The sequence below is a fragment of the Emys orbicularis genome, chromosome 11 (assembly GCF_028017835.1).
Source record: "Emys orbicularis isolate rEmyOrb1 chromosome 11, rEmyOrb1.hap1, whole genome shotgun sequence".
NCBI lineage: Eukaryota > Metazoa > Chordata > Testudines > Emydidae > Emys > Emys orbicularis.
The window spans coordinates 33,386,938-33,409,139 of NC_088693.1; the positions used below are offsets into that span (position 1 = coordinate 33,386,938).

General features: G+C 40.3%; 1 protein-coding gene across 2 annotated transcripts in view; it reads left to right on the forward strand.

The window, feature by feature from the left end:
* The window catches only part of SLC4A10 (solute carrier family 4 member 10), a 176,592-nt gene that overhangs the window by 48,709 nt on the left and 105,681 nt on the right, over window positions 1-22,202 (forward strand). For both annotated transcript variants that reach the window (XM_065413209.1, XM_065413210.1), the window contains exon 3: window positions 7,003-7,149. In XM_065413209.1, coding sequence (XP_065269281.1) covers window positions 7,003-7,149 — 147 coding nt within the window. The remainder of the gene's footprint in view (window positions 1-7,002; window positions 7,150-22,202) is intronic.

Consider the following 22,202-nt stretch of genomic DNA (forward strand, 5'->3'; position numbering starts at 1 on the left):
CTGTAGCCTGCAATCATTTGACATGTAGAACTCTCATTTAATTTAATAGAGTTTCTAAATAAAAATGGATGTCAGGATATAGGGGCAATATTATCTACTTGCACATGTACTGGTATCACTTGTAGTTTCATACATTGTCACTGAATTAATTGGATTGGCTGGTGCGGTAATTATTTAGGTTACTTCAGACTTTTAATTCTATACTCTTGGTGAGAAAAATGTTGTAAGTATACATATTTGTGTGCTTGTAATCACTTGTTTGCTATTAGATTTGCAGTTTATACAAGAATGTAAGAATAACGTATAAACTCTGTGAACTGTTCATAATAGCGTCCTTAACTTGATATGACTGTTCAAAAATTGACTGCAAAATCCAAGCAAACAAATCAAGGTAAATAAACATGAGTGTCATTTAGGTTGTAGCTTAAACCTATATAACACAAGAAATTCAAAATTAAAGATAATGGGCCAAATTTGGGATTACAACAGTGTAAACTGATTATTTGTAGTAATCTTGTATATTACAATAGTACACAGGTCCTGATTAGCAATTGTGAGGACATTGTGCAAGGTGGTGCTATACACACACAACTGAGAGCAGAATTAGACCTGGCTCCCCTATGTCCAAACACAATGGGACACAGTTGGGGAATGTTTTCGTGGCATCATAATGCTAATGAAGTCAATGGAAAAACACACAATGAGGGCTGGATTTAGCTCTTAAAGAATATTGAAATAGGTCCTGAACAATTGATTATTATTCCTTAAGGGCCAAATCCAGGCCCCATTGGGTGTTTTGTCATTGACTTCAATAAATCTAGGATTAGGCCATATGTTCCTTTTTCTTTAAACTTTAGCCAGTTTCAGCCATATGTTTTATGTTGCTTCTAATAAATGTAGTTATTGTTACCTTTGGCTAAAAAATATGAAACTTTATAGTCTTGAACTTGCCTGGTGAAATCCTGCCCTTATTGACATCAATGAGAGTTTTGTCATTGACTTCAGTGGGGCCCAGATTTCACCCATAGTCTGTACTTAGAATCATAGACTCATAGGACTACTTGTATCATGTTAGGCTGTAATTCTTCAAATAGTTGCTTTTTTGTGGACCCTTAAACTGGCATGGGGGGCTTGTTGACTCTTGGGACTTGACAACAATGTAGGAGTCCACACTACATGTATGGAAGATTGGGTCTTAGGCCCTAGTCCTTCATTGAGCCTCTCTGGAAATAGGTCTTTGAAATAATAATAATAGAAACACTGGCGGCAACTTAGTGATGCAACAAAGTACAGTTATAACATCAATAGGAGGTCATGCAGTTGCATGACCAGGAATTGTACATGTTTATTATCGACAGGGTTAATTTAAGTTTTTGAAACCTTCATCAAATTGTATCAATGGATCCAACTATCTCTTTCATCATTACTGGTTTCTGGGATTCTTCCTTCCTTTGAGTATGTGTTTCAGATTATTTTTCTCATGATGTGCTAACTTGTACTTTTTTCTAAGCTAAATGTCATTTATTGTTTTCGGTCCTGATCTGTAGTCTTTATAGGTCTCATTTGTGTTTTCAATTTGCAAATGACATGAATGTTTTGTTTATTCCCTCTTCCAGATCATTAATGAAGGTGTTAAATAAGACTGGCTCTAACACGAGTCCCTGCAGTACCCCACTAGACACCTCCCACAACTCAGAACACTGGCATTTATCATTTAAATTTGTTTACAGTGCTTTTTATATAGTTTTCAGTTCACATGACAGTGCTTTTATCCTAACAGATTTAAATGAACTTTCAATTAAGATTTCATAGTTAGTTTATCAAATTCTTTATTAAAATCCACATACATTACATCCACTGGAATTTTACCATATCCACTCTAATTCTGTCTTGAAAAACAATCAAGTTTGATGGGCAAGATTCTCTCTTCATGAGCCCAGGCTGCTTACTGCTCTTGGCTACATTAACCTCAAAGGTCTTGATTCTACCACTATCTGACACTGAATAATGAGTACCTCACTTTGCAAGTAGAACTATTGATCAATAGGGGATTTGAATTTTTTGGTTGGTTTATTTGTGTGTGTGTGTTCTGTGACTGGGTGAGTTCAGAGAACTCAAGAGAAAACCAAGCTGAAGAAATTAATTTGCATTTAATTCTGATAGTGGTGAGGTTCATGGTCATTTTTGACTCTTGGATATAAGTTCCAAGGTCTGGAGTTCAGCTCCTGTAAAAATTCTGTGATATGGAAAAAAATCTTCCAGAGTGCCCAACAGCTTGGGTGTAGTTCCCTTGCCTATGGACAGCAAGAGGTCATCCACCAGAGCAACACATGCTGACTTTCCCCCATGCTCTGGACTGAAGCCTGACTGAGAGGGATCCAGGATACTGGCAATTGACAGGTGTCATTAGACACTTGGTTTTTTTTACTAGCTTCTCAATTAGCTTACAATTGCTTGAAAGATCTCTTTCACTGAGAAATGTTTGCGGTAATGGTTGCTTCACTTGTCCTGTTCATTCTCCCATCTGTCTTTCAGTGTCTGCTCATCACCTTTTAGAATCCTCTCATTTTCATTTTCCTCCCAAATTTTCTCTTTCTGGCCTGTAATTATACTCCTTCAGGCCTCCTTAATTCTTCCTTCACGGATGTTTCACTTATTTTTTTCCATTCCTTCAGTCTTCTGTAGCAAATTGTTACTTCTTCTTGTCTCTGAAAACTTCCCCTGCGGATTTCCTGATTCCCCATATTTGCTTAGGATCCCACTACTGGAATCTCCCGTAGATTCCCTTCTACACTTACTGAAATTCATCCATGGTGTAACTCCATTGCCCTTTGTGACACAGAGTCATTGGTGCCAGCTGGCAAACAGTTCAATGCTCTGTGTCAGCCCCTCCTATCAGGCTTGACAAACTCACCACACCCAACACGCTGCTTTCACAGTGCTTATCAAAAAAGTCTTCTGTAAGGTATGAAATGAAAGCCCATGACACACTGGTCATCAACATTGTTGTGAATAATATGTACTGACACTGTATAAGGGATTCTGGAATATCTTGACTTTAGTAAGGCTTTTGATACTGTCTCACATGACCTTCTCATAAACAAACTAGGGAAATACAACCTAGGTGGAGCTACTATAAGATGGGTGTATAACTGGATGGAAAAACATTCCCAGAGAGTAGTTATCAGTGGTTCACAGTCAAGCTGGAAGAACATATTGAGTGGGGTCCCACAGGGATCAGTTCTGGGTCTGGTTTTGTTCAATATCTTCACCAATTATTTAGATAATGGCATAGAGAGTACACTTATAAAATTTGCAGGTGATACCAAGCTGGGAGGGGTTGCAAGTGCTTTGGCGGTTAGGATTAAAATTCAAAATGATCTGGACAAACTGGAGAAATGCTCTGAAGTAAATTGTATTTGTCCTTATTGAATTTCATCCTAAGTACTTCACTTGGGAAAGAACAATCAGTTGCACACATACAAAATGGAATTGACTGGCTAGGAAGGAGTACAACAGAAAGGTCTCTGGGGGTCATAGCAGATCACAAACTAAATATGAGTCAACAGTGTAACACTGTTGCAAAAAAAAAGCAAACATCATTTTGGGATGCATTAGCAGGAGTGTTGTAAGAAAGACAAGAGAAGTAATTCTTCCGCTCTACTCTGCACTGATTAGGACTCAACTAGAGTATTGTGTGCAGTTCTGGGTACCACATTTCAGGAAAGATGTGGACAAATTGAAGAAAGTCCAGAAAAGAGCAACAAAAATGATTAAAGGTCTAGAAAACATAATCTATGAGGGAAGATTGAAAAAATTGGGTTTGTTTAGTCTGGAGAAGAGAAGACTGAGAGGACATAACGGATTTCAAGTACATAAAAGGTTGTTACAAGGAGGAGGGAGAAAGATTGTTCTCCTTAACCTCTGAGGACAGGACAAGAAGCAATGGGCTTAAATTACAGCAAAGGCAGTTTAGGTTGGAAATTAGGAAAAACTTCCTAATTGTCAGGGTGGTTAAGCACTGGAATAAATTGCGTAGGGAGGTTGTGGACTCTCCATCATTGGCGATTTTTAAGAGCAAGTTAGACACACACCTGTCAGAGATGGTCTAGATAATACTTAGTCCTGCCATGAGTGCAGGGGACTTGGCTAGATGACATCTCAAGGTCCCCTCCAGTCCTACAGTTCTATGATTTTATGTTGAAATTATGTTTTAAAGTCTGTAACAAGGCAGAGTGGACAGAAAGGTTTTGTGCCAGACAACAGCATGTGTATTTACCCATCCCTGTTTCTCTCATGTAAATTAAGCATTATAAAGCCAACACAATGGAAGCCTCATTTGCATGTGAAGTCAACAGGAAAACCAGATGGGTGGTGGGGCGGGGATGTGAAACCAACGGGGGGGGGGGAGGGGAGGGAGGGGAGCATACCAGAGAACAAGCAGTGAGGGAGACTTCAAAAAGGGCATTTCAAAAGTTTACTGGACTATAAGAGAAAGGAAAAAAGGACCTCTTTGCTTCCTCAGTGAAGGATAAAAAAAAGGACAGTGCTTTTTGCATTTATGAAACTTGGGTATTGGCCATGTGAGTGATGCTGGGAGATTTCTTTAGGTGAGAAATTACTTTAGAAAAGGATTTTAGCTTGTTAGAGTTAAGTTTAGTCTCTAAGAAGTGTCTTTGGAGACAGCTGACCTGCCCATTTTCTCTGAGTGGCTAGTGACAGGCACTGGATACTACAGAAGGGGATGCTGGCAGAAGGACTTGGGGATTGGTACATCTGACGCTAGCCTGCACAAGAGACGGCGAGGTCTGTGGAGACCTGGAAGTCAGTATTTGTCTGTGGCTAGAAGCTGTTGGCTGAGCTACAGCAAGCATCAGGCAAGACTGCTTCATGCCAAGGGCAAGTGGTGGTGGTGGTGAGGTGCCTCACAGCCCTGAGTACCACTGGGGAACATCACAACCTTAAATCAAATGTGAATGTGCTCCATTGTTGTGTTTTCTTGTTATTCCCCTCAGTTTGTCAGTTTCCTAATTCCTTTTTACATGCAAATGGATTATTCTCTATAGAAAGAGGATACCTGGGCAGTTCAGCCATTTGGAGTTTTGCTGTTGATTTGCCAACATATTTAGCAGAGATGAGCCTGGATTCAAACCCCAGATACTAAAGCTTCAGAATAAAGTGAAGTGTGAAGCTGCATTTGAATCCTAACTTCACAGATCAAGCCCCTCTCTTAATAGTTAACTGGCACAAAACTAGAATAAGCTTGCCCACCCCTTTCACAAAGCAGCAGGGATTGATTCAATTACTAAATCAAAATAAGTAATTTTTTTGAGCCTTTGGAAGTGATTAAAATCTTTGAGAAGGCAGCCCCTTTTCTTTCACTGGTAGTTCTGTATTATACCTACCAAGGAAATATTTAGAAATACATTATTGCTGTTGTTCTTTATAGTAAATTCTCCTTATGGCAACATTTTTATTTATTTCATGCATTATTGATTGCACTGGGTTTGAGATAATATAAAAGCACCAGTTCTCTGTAAATCACTTTCTGGGAGTAAAACATAATATTAAACAAGAAGCAAAGAAGAAGCTCAAATAAATACTCATCTTCAGGTCATGGCTGTTCTTCAGAATATCTCATGAATATGCAAGGACATTTTTCCTAAATCAGTGACAATGCCTTCCAAATTGTCCACTAAATGTATTTATATAAGAGACTAAATTGAAGACGTAAACCCACGTTTTAATATTGTATCGGGAGGTTTTTCTCCAGCTTGTTTGTTTCTGCTTCTGCAGAGAATTCCTGTCAGCCTTGAATTTCTTTCATGTACTGTGACAAATGATGCCTTGCTGTGTTTTCTGCCCCTAGTCGCCATGGGATTACAGATCACGTGCTACAGCAGCTTAATGTACTTGACCTTTTCATATGATTGACACAGCTAAATGATTGCAGCAAAGCAGAATTATCCACTAGCTATGTTATGTTCATTTCCAGGGGAAAAGAAAACATATTTGGTGTGAATAATCTGAGAAATATAAATATATATTTCTCAGAAAAAAACATAGCTTTCTAAATATCCCAGTCGTATGACATAACAGAATAGTAGCACAATAAATCATTTGAAAGATGGCAGTGTATCACTTGTATCATGAAATGGGACAAACATAAGAAAGGAATCTGTCATGACTTACTACATGCTCTAGCCTCCTAAATTCACTTACCAGAATATTTCCTATTAAGTGAATTCAGGAGGCTAGAGTGTGTAATAAGAGTTGACAGATTTCTTTCCCATATTTGTCCCATTTCGTGATTCACAGAATCATAGAACAAGAAGGGACCTTGAGAGGTCATCTAGTCCAGTCCCCTGCACTCAAGGCAGGACTAAGTATTATCTAGACCATCCCTGACAGGTGATACAATGCTACATTATTTATCTTTGAAATGATTTACCGTGCTATTATTCTATTGTGTCTCATAATTGAGATGTGTGAATCTGTTGGGCTTGATCAGCAGCCAAGGACTATAGGTGTAGTGGTTTCATTTAAAAAAATGAAATATTAGTAGAAATAAAACCAGACTAAGCTACCCATTAATTATTTGTAAATAGGGCACACAAAGTATGTTATGGAAGTGCAGGGATTTTGTGTCCTGTCACGATTTTTTTGGCAAAATTTCCATTGACTTCACAGAGTTCTGCATATGGATGGTTGGTATACATGGCTTCAACTTGCATAAAACTCCAGCCCAAACAAATCAGAGTCATTTCATTAAGCATGTAATTCCAGAAGATCCATCTATCTTTCTACTGTTAATTTACAATATACCCCAAATTTATCTTTCTCTATATATAAATCTCTAGGGGATCCGTTGTTGTAGCATCGGAAATTCAGTACTGGGATTTTCTCCTGTACCAATAAATTGTGTATCAGTAACACTTCAGTATTATGACAGGTCATTGTATCTTGCCATGTGCACTTTTTTAACAGTAACTTTCTTTATAGGTCACCGAACATTGTTCATTGGAGTTCATGTACCACTGGGTGGAAGAAAAAGTCACCGACGTCATAGACACCGTGGACACAAACACAGAAAGAGAGACAGGGAACGAGATTCAGGATTAGAGGATGGGAGAGATTCTCCTCCTTTTGGTAAGGTTTATTTCTTCTTGCTGGATCTTTTAACAATAAACATCAATACCACAATGCATACTTATCCTCCTCTTATATTTTAGTCAGTATTGATAATAGGGCTTTGGGGTTGCAAGCCAGAGCCTTTCAGGTCTGTTCTAAAAATCTTTTGACATTTCCTCCTACTGTGTTTAAGTTTAGGGGATGAATAAATGAAAATGCTTACTATTAGTAGTGTTGTAACATTCTAGAGCATTTATTTTGCGATAGGCACTTTATATAGATGGATGGAAACTATTGGTGCTGGGGAATTGGCTTCTCTAAATGTAGCAAGACCGGGTAATGTAGTGCTAATATTGAAATAGAGGGCCCGCTCCTGAACTGTTGCGAATTTACACCAGCTTAAAATCTGATCCAGAGTCTATATCTTGCCTCTGTCCTTACATGACATTGTAAGGTGTAAATGTATTGTGACTTCGGTCATATTGTGAGATCAGTCTTGGTGTCTAGCTAAGGATCATGCCCTATTTTTTGTGGTGAGAGGGGCAGGAACAAGAGTGAATGCAAGGGGGAATACAGGCATTTATGTGGGGAAATGTGATATTTATCAAATATTTCTAGTATGAAAGGATCTCAGCCACCCTCCCACACCAAATGTATTGAAAAGGGGAAGAAAAGTGGGTACTCCCATATGTGTGTTTTGACATGTGCCCTCATGCATACATCTGGATGACAGCTAACTGTGGACTTGGGGGAGAGGAAAAAGCTAGCAAAACAAACCGCTCAAACTATATGGAAACCATATCACAGTGTAGCACAAAAGAATATTTTTAGTTCATTGGGGAAACGTAAGTGCCAGTGTAATTTTAGGTTGCAAAGCAGTCATTACAAGATCCTTTATTTTAGACTGAATTTTAAATTATCTGTGTGGAAAGCTTTGAAGCAGTGTATTACAAGTGGTGAAGCTCTAAGTCTGTTTAAAAGAACTTGATTTATTCAAATCTTTCACAGTAAAATATACCAGGGACGAAAAAGCAGGAAGCTAAGAGTGTGTTTCTCAAATTCAGTAGGAATATAGAGGATTAAGAATGTAAAGAATTAATATTGATGAAGAAAAATGCCAGAGCTGACTCAGTTCGTAATGAATTTCAGTTACCACAAGAGCATATAATATCTATAAATACACTTAAAATGGATTGTATATTTCAAATCTACAAAAAGCATGCATTATTAATACAAATGTATTTGCTTTTTACCATGATTAATATTTTAAGGCATAGTAAGAGAAATATTTTTTCAAACAACCTTTCTTTAAAAAAATAGAGTTCAAAGTTGTTTAAAATGTTTTAAAGAACTTCTGCATATATAATGTTGTATATTTTTAATAGATAAACACTGAAAGCTTATGTTAACTAAGGGGCCAGATTTTCAAAAGTGGTCAGGACCCAACAGCTCCCAGTCAGTCTCCTAATTTCATTTAGGTGTGTAAATGGGAGCTAGCTCTGCTGAAAACTTTGCCCTGGTCCTTCCACCCCAAGACATCTAATTTTGTGTCCTTTCCTTTATCACAAGCAAAAAAATGAGTTTTAGTTTCATCCTTACACCCTTTGATGTGCACATCACAAAACACCACTCTTTGGCACAATTCAGCATAAGTGACAGTGAGTCTCTGTTCTGCAGAGGCAAAAGAGTGGAATAGCAATCCAGATTAGGCATATTACATGTGGTTACCTTTCTCCTGATGCCCAAGGAATCGGTGTCAAACCTCTGATTTTAGGGGAAATTCTCTTATGCTAAAGTCACTCTCCGAATTATAAGTGGTGTTGCCTAGATTACTTAGTAAGAGAGGGACTCCTTTCTGTCATGATGTGCTGTACATTGTGCTATATAACTGCAACATGCGCTCCCTGGGAGGCCCCAGCAGGAACTCTGGCTGAGCCAGCTCTCCTCCATTCTAAGCAATGTTGTGAACGTTTTATCACCTATTCCAGTAATAGCTGTTTTAATTTTCTACCTTCCACAAGCTCTTTTTTTATAATAAAGAAGAACTTTCCATATTTCTTCCTGGTGAGAAAAAGTAGGGAGGGCTTCTTAGTACTGTGCAATTATGGAGGATGGAGATAAAACCAGAGCAAAAAGTGATATAATAGGACAAATCCTCATAAGTCATGTGCTCCAGCCCTCTAATAATTTTTGTTGCCCTCTGCTGGACTCTTTCCAATTTTTCCACATCCTTCTTGTAGTGTGGGGCCCAAAACTGGACACAGTACTCCAGATGAGGCCTCACCAATGCCGAATAGGGGGGAATGATCACGTCCCTCGATCTGCTGGCAATGCCCCAACTTATACAGCCCAAAATGCAGTTAGCCTTCTTGGCAACAAGGGCACACTGTTGTTTCATATCCAGCTTCTCGTCCACTGTAACCCCAAGGTCCTTTTCTGCAGAACTGTTGCCTAGCCACTCGGTCCCTAGTCTGTAGCAGTGCATGGGATTCTTCCTTCCTAAGTGCAGGACTCTGCGCTTGTCCTTGTTGAACCTCATCAGATTTCTTTTGGCCCAATCCTCTAATTTGTCTAGGTCCCTCTGTGTCTTATCCCTACCCTCCAGCATATCTACCACTCCTCCCAGTTGAGTGTCATCTGCAAACTTGCTGCCATCCTCCAGATCATTAATGAAGATATTGAACAAAACCGGCCCCAGGACTGACACTTGGGGCACTCTGCTTGATACCGGCTGCCAACTAGACATAGAGCCATTGATAACTACCCGTTGAGCCCGACGATCTAGCTAGCTTTCTATCCACCTTATAGTCCATTCATCCAGCCCGTACTTCTTTAAATTGCCGGCAAGAATACTGTGGGAGACCGTATCAAAAGCTTTGCTAAATTCAAGGAATAACACGTCCACTGCTTTCCCCTCATCCACAGAGCCAGTTATCTCATCATAGAAGGCAAAAAGAATGAGGGAGGATTTGATAGCTGCTTTCAACTACCTGAAAGGGGGTTCCAAAGAGGATGGATCTAGACTGTTCTCAGTGGTACCAGATGATAGAACAAGGAGTAATGGTCTCAAGTTACAGTGGGGGAGGTTTAGGTTGGATATTAGGAAAAACTTTTTCACTAGGAGGGGGTGAAGTACTGGAATGGGTTACCTAGGGAGATGGTGGAATCTCCTTTCTTAGAGGTTTTTTAAGGTCAGGCTTGACAAAGCCCTAGCTGGGATGATTTAGTTGGGGATTAGGTCCTGCTTTGAGCAGGGGGTTGGACTAGATGACCTTCTGAGGTTCCTTCCAACCCTGATATTCTATGATTCTAAATAAATCAAAGAATGGAAGAGGATAATTTTCAGTCTGTAATGAATTACAACACAAAAGAATATATTTTCATGCAGCCTATTTGTTAAAAAAATATCATTGTGCTTCACAGACAATTAAAACCTATATATGAAATTGCAAGAAAACGATGTACTATTGGTTACAGTCATATACACAGCATGAGTGGGGGAGAAGGGGAAGCTTCAGATTCAGAAGTTTGAAACTTAGCCTATATTTATATATTTTTTCATTAAGTTCCTAACTTTTATTAAGTTTTGACAAAAAGTAATACCATACATGTAGAGAAGATTTCTATGTGAGAAATTAATAGACATATGCTAAATACATTCATCATGTGCCTATGCAATTAATCACGTGCCTATGTCCGCATCATCTGCCAAAAATCTATCCTACAAATCCAAGGGTTCCCAAACTTTTTTCCTGTGTGTCCACATTTTGAGACCTACTGTTTCCTGTGACCTCAACAAAGCAACATAGTGACCGAGGAAGCCAAGGAATTTACACATTAAGTATGTTACTCTGTAGTGTGATGTGCGCTTGTGCATTGTGACATAGCTTCTCAAAGCCTAGCGATGCGGTAGAAACTGCGCATCTAATCTTTTATGTGACATCAACATAGATTGATACCGAGACTTGATGGATGCAAATGCACTGAATCCAGCTTCACACAAATACAAATGGAACCCTGAGTTTCAAGGCATGTTTGGAGAGTGCAGGATAACAATGAACCAGGACTCTGGGAGAGAAAGTTGGGCATATATTTCTGTCAAGAATCAATTTCAGGAATTTCGCTGAGCTGTTCGGTGTCAGCTGTTGGCAAATCCATAGCATCAGGCTTGCACTGAAAGGAGTTTTGCACCCCATCCTACTTTGCCACCTCCAAGTTGGGGAAAAAGGATGCAAACTGTTCCTCTAGCCAGCTGAGATGCTCAGCTATCACCTTTATGGGAGGCTGGATAATTTCATTGTCAGCCAGGAACTTGCAAAGCTATGGGAAGGATTCAGAGACTTTAAAGTCAAAGGGACCATCGTGATCATCTAGTCTGACCTCCTGCACATTGCACATTCGTAGTTTTGTCCTCAATGGATTATTCTTCCAGAGAACAATTTTCTTCATGAATCCTGTGATTTGATCACTCAGGTGAAGGATATGGGTGCACTTTCCTTGCAGACCTGAATTCTGTTCATTCCGTTTCCCAAAAACATCTGTGACAGAGGCAAGAAGGCACATCCTCCTTTGATCACATAGAAAACCAGCAAATTCACTCTTTTTGCAGTCCATTGCATAGGCATGCAGCTCAGCTCTCAGTTCAAATAATAGTCCCAGTATTTTTCCTCTTAAGAGCCAATGAGCTTCAGTGTCGAAGAACAATACATCATGATCTCACAGTTTTGCAAACAGACTTGGGCAAAGAGGCCGAATCTCAATGTAGTTCACAATAGAAGAGAACTGCTGCAAAAATTCTCCTAGCTCTGGACCCAGTGCTTTAGATGCCAGTTGTTCTCTATGATTCATGAAGTGAGTCCACACAGCAGATGGAGCAACTTTCTTTATCAAGGTATGCAGACCTGCTTTGTGGCCTGCCATAGATGGAGCTCCATCGTGCAAAAGCCCACCATGCAATCACCTGGTAGATTTTTGTCTTGCATGTAGTGCATCAAACATTTCTTGTGCCATATTGTGTCTAGGAAGAGGGAGACAGAACAGAATGTCTTTGAGAATTGCGCCTTCCTATGTGAAATTAACAAAAGTCAAGAAGGGTGCATCACAACCCTCAATGCTCATATCCACTTGAAGAGCAAAAGCATCTGTGTTTTTCAGATGCTCCACTAGTGTGTTTTTCTGATCTACTGCTGTGACACATAGCAGGGGTTGTGGCCTTTCTTCATTCTTGACCAAAACACTAATAAAGCATAACCAAAGAAAGCCTTGTCATATTTGTGAGCATGTTTCCTGGAGTCTTGTTTTTCTTTCATAACTGCATCACTAGACTTACTGCTGGAGGTTAAAGATGATACTTTGTGTAAAAATGATTCCATGGTGCAAGGTCGTGCTGTGTGGAGGCTGCCATTTTGTAGATCAAAATGGTGGCCTCCTGGTGTGGGGTTTGTGGAGCAGGTCCAAACAGGTTCAGGGGCAGATGGCATCATCTGCCAGGGTGAATGTGGTATGTTGGACCTGTGACCCCATCTGTTGAAATGGGGTCGTAACCCACAGTTTGGGAACCTGTGCACTAAGCTATTGCCACAAGACTTGTTTTAAGTCTTTTGAGCAGTTTTTTTTTTAGCAGCTGCATTTTAAAAAAATCAATCTGACACAAAAACATTTCTTCCTTCTCCTACTAAATGTGGAATCTTCCCCACAAATTACCCTTCCCAAAGCCCAGGCCAGACAAGATTCATGCTTAGGTCAGAGATAGCTTTCCCATATGTAAAAATGCCACTTTAAAGTCCAATCTTTCATTTCCCTGAAGGGCTAAAAACCCCAGGACATTAGGATTAGTTTCCTAGGCCTGCAATGGGTTCCAAAACTCTCTTCTAGGCCTGGAAGATGCTGAGATATCTGACTTTAAAGTGGTCCAGTTTTTTAACTCTAGAAAAGCATTTTAAGTAGTTTTTAAGTGTTTATTTTTAATTTTGCCTTTCTTCTGAACCTGTTAGAACTGGACTTTTGGGTTGGCTTGTCAATGGTTTTTAGGTGCCTAATGATGCAGGTAGGCACCTAGTGGATTTTCAAAAGCCTCTCAGTGCCTAACCTACTAATGCACTTTCAACCCCTCCTCTTCACCCCCACTAGACTCCTATCCGTCTCTTTAGGCAGCTTTGAAAATCTGGCCTTGGGTACTTAAAGCACCTGGGGCTATACAGGGAACGATATAAGAAATAGTCCCAGTACTAATACATTTTCTCTGTAACACATCTGTCATGTATCATAAGAGTCTTTTTGGTGTTAATTTGGGATGATCTGTATAACTCATTCTTTACTTCACCACTCATGAGTAATGTGACCATCAAAAACTCATGCTGATGAAACCACCTCCCGCCCTAGGTACATGTGTGTGCTAATATTTCCAAAAATTAAAATAAAAACACAGCTGAGTTGCATGAAGTATTCTCCAGATCCAAAATTCATCAGCAACTCTTCACGAATAAGAATGAGTGAGTGCTGATGCAACAATACCAACTGGCAGCACAAAGAATATTAAGAAGGATTGCGTAAAGATAGAATAGGCAAAGATCACTTTGGGGCTTCACTGTGGCAGATAATCCCCTGTGTTGTGGAGGGTGCAGTCATGCCACCACAGCAGGAATTTCAGGAGGCACAGTGTCTCCCAGAGCAACTAGGGATGCTCTGCTTATTGGTGTGGAGGGAGGTTGGGACTATTGTTGAGCCACTCTAACGAATATGATTAGTGCTGCAGAGCCCTTGGGCTCCAGGACCACAATGTCACAATGGTGCCCAAGTGAGGTGCAAGGGGAGGAGAACACTCCAATGCCCTTTCCCTCTTCTGCGTGTGTATTCAGTCACTGGGCACATTCTGGCCCATAAGAGCAAACCTGCAATTTAGGGGGCAATTTCACCTATGCTCTCCTAACTTCTGACTCATTCTGAATTAAATAGGCACCAAGAGATGGTCAGCGCCCTGGCCCGCACCAGTTTTCTTTAAAAGCATCCCTTCTTAACAGACGGGGGGAGGGAGGAGCTGTATGCTGTGGAAAGGAAGGAAAGGGAGTGTTCAATTAGCAGGTGCAAGAAGAAATCTAGAAAAATAGGTTTTGTGAGACTGAATGATAAAGCACAGTGATCTGAAGTATGTCAGAAAAATAAATGAGGACTTTTGTCATGAGAACAAATTAGCAAATGTTTTCAAGCCATCTGGTATGAAAGGAGGAATTATTAAAGTCTAAGAAGCAAAAGGTGAATGATAGAGACATTGGAACAAATGAAGGTCTGAACTACTCAGAGACAAGCAGAACACTTCAATCTGCTCACCAACTAACCAAACACAAGACAAGGCAGCATTATTCTAATCTGAATATGCAAGTATAATTTATGTATTTCTTTTCAGCGGTGAAGCTGATTACTCACCCTAAAGAAATTCTAACACATCTATTCATCTTAGCATACATACAAAATATTTATCTTTTGTGTAAGCTCTCTGGCTAGAAGTGAACAAGCTCTCTACCCCCTGTATTGGGGGAAAAGTGAAAAGGGCTCCTGTAGAGCAGTGGTTTTCAAAAAAAAATTTCTGGGTTGCGACCCGAACTTTGAAAAACACTGCTGTAGAGAACACTGTTGCATGAGCAGAAGGACAACAGACTCAATGTCTTTAAACTGAGAACTACAGTGACCACCTACTCAGAAATCCTTCACTTTATTAAGAACATAAGAACGGCCATACTGGGTCAGACCAATGGTCCATCTACCCAAGTATCCTGTCTTCTGACAGTGATCAATGCCAGGTACCCCAGAGGGAATGATAATCATCAAGTGACCTGTCGCCCATTCCCAGCTTCTGGCAATATTATATTTCCCCTGGTAACTGGACCTGTGCGCCGCAATCTTTTCTCCCCCTCCTGTGCTCAGACAGCTTTTCCAATTTGGAATTCTCTAGCTATGCATAAGGATTCTAGCTATGCATAAGGATTTAAATATTGATCTTTATTTTTCCATTTGTAAAATTTACTTTTCATATATCCCTAGGCAGCCACAGAAAACATAATACACGTTAATTAAGAGAGACAAGGTGAGTGAGGTAATATCTTTTATTGGACCAACTGCTGTTGGTGGGAGGGACAAACTTTCGAGCTTCACAGAGCGCCTCTTCAAGTCGTCTTCTGTGAATTGAAAGCTTGTCCCTTCCCCAATAGAAGTAGATCCAGTAAAAGATATTACCTCCCCCATCTTGTCTCTCTCATCTCCTGGGACCAACTCGGCTACAACAACACTGAAATATCAGAAACGGACCCATTATCAATTAAGACTCACTCATAATCTAAATAAATAATATTCCTACTCCCTTGCAACAACAAACAACCTCCCCCCAAGCCCTTAACCCTCTCCAAACTGGCCCTCAGGTCAAAACCAACACATTAAAGGGTGCGCAGAAACAAACTGGAAGCCATTGCAAACTACAGAGAACAGGCATCAGATGTTCACTGCAAGAAGCACTGCTAAGCTAGCCCACAGCTGCAGTCCAAAGGGCCGTAAATGTGAAAACAAATAGCTTTTTTGATGCCATGGAGAAAAGGGAACCAGTCGAGGGATGTTGAGAGGCCCAAAAGAATCAAAGCGACGAGCTAGGAAAAAGATCTCTTCAGCAGTATTTTGAATGGTATGAGCGGAGTAAGGTGGGATTCATCAAGGGCAGAGATCTCCTGAAAAAGAGGAAGATGCACAAAAAAAATATGATTTATTAGTTTTTAAATCTCATTATTTCTAAATGAATCTCATAATTTTATGAAAGTTTGGAGTTGGCATGTGTTATACGCCCAGACCATGGACTCTTAAAACTGGAGAGTTGTATTAAACTTAGGATCCAAAAAAATCCCAACAACCACAAACACAACTTGCACAAGCCCCACTGTTGGAGAGATTTTCAGGAAAAACACCATGCTGTACTGAGACCACAGCTGTGTTGTCTTTGACCTCTTCAGCACAGCTCCAATCCTTAAAGGGACCTGATTCCGGGGAATGTAGCCTGGCATTCCACCCAATTCTTAAACACAAATTTCACATTAAAATAGTCTTACAAACATATTTTAACGTATCCGTGCTACACTCCCCCTTCACAAATGTAATGTCATCCTGATATTTCTGCTAACAAAATATATAATTCAGTTCATCCATCTGACTTATTCTTAGTAGTTCATGAGTTCCACAAACTCATAAGAGTGATTCTCAAGTGTGCCTTTGTCTCTTTTCTTTTTCTATAAGTACTGGTACCAATGGTGGAAACTCAGAAATCTTTCCTCAGTTTATTTCATCAATCAAGCAGTAATTTTCTATGGTAATTATTGTTCCACTATCTGACAGACTAGCCAGTCCTGAACAATTAAAATTCCCCCCCAAATTCATGTTATGCGGTGGCGCTGGAACATTTTTAATAGTGGGGGTGCTAAAAGTCACCTTACCCCTTACCCCTGTCCATCCCCCGCCCCAGAGCTGAGGCTGGGACCCCGGGCATGCGGGGCTGGCAGCCGGGAGCCTGGGGCTGCTGCAGCACCCCGGGGCTGCTGCAGCACCCCCCGTGCCCCTAGTTCCCATGCCTATGATGTTATGAAATAACAGTTCCTGTATGAGATCAATGCTATAACCATGTAATTCAAAGTCACTGAGCATATGACAAGCTATTTAGAAAACAAAAATCTACTAAATAAAACATATTAACTTATCCCAAACTATAAAACACTTGATTGAGAACAGTAGCCATACCATAATAAATCAATATCACTTCATTTGCCAATATTACCTCAATTCTGGATACAATACACGATAAGAAATAGGCACTTGTTATACCTTGTGACAAATGCGATGACATCCCCATGGCGCATTCACCTTGCTCAGCAGTGGGATTTAGGCACTGACAATAAGTGTGTCTAAACATTCATATGTTACTGTACAGCTGGTACGAATGTTATAGCAGTTTAATCAGCAGTTTCCCAGTTTCTCTGTCTTCCTCTGTGGTGCTTTAAAGAACAGTGTTCTATGCAAAGGTAAGAAGTCACTGGGGAGTAAAAGACTGCCATAAAAGACTGCTTAAGACATCCTTTTTCTCTCTTCTGCTTTTACTTCATAGACTGGACTATCCTTTCAAGTACTACAAGGATTTTAACTTAATTTGCCTGGTCCCGCTCTCTTAGAAAGATTCCTAACAAGTACTTTATCTCCTGGTCAGAGGACAGCACCATTCACTTTCCAATTACAGTGATTCTTTCTATGATCATCAGATTTTTTAGATGATTTTTGATGCCACTTCATAAGCTTCTTTCATGCGATATTTGCATTTTTCAACATAATCTTTATGGTTTCCAGGTGCAGATTCAGAGTTTGTACATAAAGTAAATACAATGTCAATGGGCAAACATGGTGTTGTTCCATATAAGAAGTAGAAGGACGAGAATCCTGTAGCATCATTTTGTGTACAGATATAGGCATAGATTACTTTTTTAAGAGAGTCTTTCCAGTTTGACTTTTGGTCTTCTGGCAAGGATCTCAACATAGCCAGCAGAATTCAGTTCAGCTTTTCTACTTACCCATTGCCTTGTGGGTGGTATGGAGTTGTGTGAGATGTTTCAGTTTTTCACTAGTGCTGTAACCTGAATAAATTATTTTCTAACCCCTCACTTTAGTCTCTGGGAAACCAAATTTAAAACCAAAATAACTGAAGACCTTGTCTGCTAAAGTCTTGCCTGACTTGTTACTGGTAGAGTAGGCTTGGACAAACCTAGTGAAGCGATCCACTATGAATAAAATGTATTCATATCCTTTTTAGTTGCAAGAAATCTATTGATAAAGCTCAAGTGGGTTTGCTCTAACTAAGTGAAGTTCTGGTAGGTTGGTGATATTTCTTTTGCTTGTTACATGTACAGACTCTAGTCTCTTAGGGCTTGTCTTCGCTGCAGTGTTAGCTTGAGTTGTCTCCACTGGACTTAACTTCTCTTGAGCAGGCCTGTGGAAAGAAATTTGGGGCCCAAGTATATCATGTTTGCTAGGACCCCACCCCCTCCTATTTCATCCCCAGTATATGCAGAGTTTCACTGCAGTGGGGTTCAATAAACAGGCTTCTAAGACAGAAGCTTCACAAAAACATATTTATGAAATAATCTGTTGTAAAAAGGTAATAATGTGTGGCGTATTTGTCAGTTCCACCTGGTTAGGAAAAGTTTGTGACTAGGTACAAGATTTCAGACTATACAAAACATCATATCTTTGCTTGCAGTAATTTTTTTTTTAATGGAGATCTCAGTACTTTATTTGCACAGACATTTTTGGGGACCCTGATACAATTTCTCCCCCTTGCCCCTCTATTGCCAACCCTGCTCTTTAATTAGCTTTGCTGGGTTGAGAGTGATCACACTGCAAAACAACACTCAAGCTGAACAGAGTGATTGTATTACCAGCCTGTGCTGGTCCCCACTGCATTACTAGCTCAAGCATCAGCAGCACTTGAACTTCAATCCAGACCACCCAACAGGCCAACTAGCTCAAGTTTAAAGCACCATTTACCTCGAGCTAGAGATTTCTGTGTGTGAATGGGTGTTGGGTTAGGAGCAACACTCAAGTTGTACCTTGAGCTAACACTGCTGTGAAGACTAACCCATAATGTTCAATGTCCCTCTTTATCTGCGGCCAATACAATGGATCTCTTACATGTAGCATTCACAAGTAAAAATGTATTCGTGAAAGGATTTGAATATGAATTTTTTGTTTCGGAACTGGGTGGAACAACAGGGTTATTTTTCTATGCCCCTGTCCCTTTAAGGATTGGAGCTCTGCTGAAGAGATCACAGGGGACACAGTTGTCATGAGCAGGAGGTGGTCCCAGTAGAGTGTGATGTGCTCCTGAAAGGCATTAAAGCAGTGGGCCTTGTGCAAGCTGGGCTTGGTTTGGTTTGGCTTATTCTAAGTTTAATTCACCTCTCCAATTTTAAGAGCCCCCAGTCTGGGTGTGTAACGTTTGGTGAGCCAGGCAGGAGAGGCTGAATTGCAATGATCTAACCTCTCCAAAATGAACCTACCATATGAGCTTCTGCAGACTCTTTCAGGAAAAGCTTCCAGAAGGTAATGCAAACAGAAAAGTGATTTTGCAAAAAGAAAGTTCCCTCTGTTAATATGGGGGAAAGACAACAAGGGATAGAAGTGAGAGTGACCAAGGGGCACAGCTGAATATTTTCAGTAGCTGATCCCCAGTGAGAAATATTATCAGGAAAGATATAGATTCCAAGGCCAGAAGGGTCCACTGTGCTTTCCCCTGCTTTCTGCCTTGATTTCTGGGCTGGGTTAGGCAGTTAGCGCACACAGCCCTGCCTAGCAGGCAGGGCAGTCGTGCTGCCTCAGGAGGGACCCTGGGAGAAATTGTGGGCTTTCAGATTGCTTCCACCAGTGCATCATCCCTGCTCTATGAGCTAATGCGAAGGGTGAAAGGTCATGACCCTGCCCCCTCCCACTTCCGTTCAAGCAATTTGCTCTTTGGAGTGAGGACGGAGCAGTCTTTATTCACAGGAACTGTTACTGTGAGTGGCTCTTCTGCGGTGCATGCAAGAGGAAGCCCCTTACGAGACTCCATTTCCCTATTTGCCATTGCAAGGGATGGTCACAATACAGCCCAGTGTATTTAGCTGCCTGCTTGCCATGAGCGCTGTGTCAGTGAGCAACTTCCCTGTTGGCCTCTGCAAGCTGGGTTATGCAGCGGTCCAGGCCTGTCAATCATATCCTTTTGACTTGTCCACCCATGGTGTCTGTAACTGGTTCCTGTTTTAGGGCCCAGTTGCAATTTCATAATGGGGCCATTCATAGTAGTGAACGCTAGGTCCATAGAAGTGTCTGCATTTCCATTCTGCAGTTTTCCATTCTGCACCACTGAGTCCCAACTTGGATTTACATCTTTGAAAGTTACTTACACATGTGGACTTAATTTACACCTTTTTTTGTACCTTCACTGCGCAGTTAGACTCTTCTGGATCATGCTCAGCACAGCTAAAGAGGTGGGAGGCAAACACTGGTTCTAAGCCTTTGTTCCTCTCCTGGATCCTGGGAGCAGCTGGGGGCCAACGCGCAGTAGAGTAGCTACAGGGCTGCTTTAACTTGTGCTGACTGGAATGGTCCATTGGTCAGGGACTAGTATTGTTCATTGTACTCTGGTTCATATCACATGGCCTTCCCACCCCAGAATCTCCCTCCCTGGTTCTAGCTGGTGTTCACTCTCTCCTTAGGGGTGAGCCAGCTGCTTGGGACAACCTTCAGAAGCCTCTTTTGGGTAGCTAAGATCACTTTACACTGCTCTGTGTACCTTACTCCATGTCTTTTCATGTTTGTGTATTAAGCGCATGCACACCTGTGGCAGTGATAGACATAATAATTTTAAAAATTGACCCCATTATTCTTGCTCATTTTTCTAACTCGTGTTTTTTTTTTAATTTACTTTTCCAAAATAATAAAATACACAGCAAAACAGAGTTTTTTTAAATGCTGACTGTGCTTACTTAAATGAGAGGTGAAACTGATCAAATTTAAAATTAAAGCTGTTTTCCCAGCCTAGAAGAAATTTACAGTTTCCTGTCTCACAGGAGTCACACTTTGCACTAAGGATTGTGTTACCACAATTTGACCACATGGAAATGAAATTTATTTTCATGCTGTTTTTGAATCATGTATTATTTTTTTCCCCCCTAAAGTGTCATAAATACATTGGCATTTGTAGATTGTTGCTGCTTTTAATTAGAGTCAAATTCTTACGTTAGTAATGTTAAGTCAGTTGTGTGAGTAGGGCTGACAGGTTTCATTTGTTGTTTTGCTCTTTTATACTGTTATGGTCTCTAGTTATCTCTCATTTTCTCTCTTTCAATTCTTTTCCTATTTGAAGATATATGGGTAAAATATCTGTTTAAATTTTGTCTTCTACCTAAAATCACATCAAGTCAAACCACATGAATTTTCTAACTTCCAGCTCAGCTTTGTGTCTGAAAATCAAACTGTGCTCTTCATGCTTGGGATGTTATTATAAATCATCACCAACAATAAAGTATGAAGAGTCAGAACATAACAAGTAGTTTTGCTGATGTATTAATGAGGAAGACAAAACACAGTTTGTTCTGCCTCATCTGTATAGGTTCTTCACTGCTGTCAGTAAAATAGTCATGCGTGACTCAGAAGTCACAGTAGTAGCAAATCAAATACAGCAGTAAGGTACCATTTTCACAACCTCTTTTATAATAACCACACTGTAAGGTATTGCTCTGATCTGCTGATTTCCTTCCTATGTTGAATACATGTATTTCTATATATATAATACTATCAGAAAGCCGAAGCTCTATGGTACAATACTGTTCATTATCACTTAACATAACTGTTGTGTAAGTCAGTTCTACTGCTGGTTTCATCAAGAGAACTGGATGTTCTTGGCACTGGATGTTCTGGGATTCTCCCACAGACCATCTCTCTTGAAAGCAGCTTGCTTTCCATGTTCTCTCACTCTAGTTACATAAAAACACACACTTATCTTTTGTCTCAAACAAATACTTGCACTGGAAGATTAAGCCTCCCTGTTATATTTACTTTTATTCTCCAGTAGTATGTGTTAGCCATTGAACTCAGTTTTTTGCTTGCACTAGGCTGTAGTAGTGTAGCCCAAGGGTTAAAAGTGGACTTGTCACTTTCTAAACTGTGGTCCATGGCATCCCAATACCTATAAATGCCAGGGAAGGTCAAAGCTGGTGAACTGTACATTTTTATGTACTGTACTAGTGAACTCAAACATAAACAAACCAAAACCAAATTCTGCGTTCCTGTTCAAGGAAGAGGCAAGTACCATTACAATTCTGTGGATTAATTTTAGAGTTTAATATTTACCTGCAAAGTAGGGATTGCTCACTGGGTCCTGTGATGTCAGTAGCACACCCACTGGCACAAACTTTGAGTGCCTCTTCTGGACTTTCCTGACTCTCTAAAGCTGTGTTTAGTAAAAGTGAAAATGGTCACAAATAAATACAGGTATAACACAATGCATTTGCTGAATA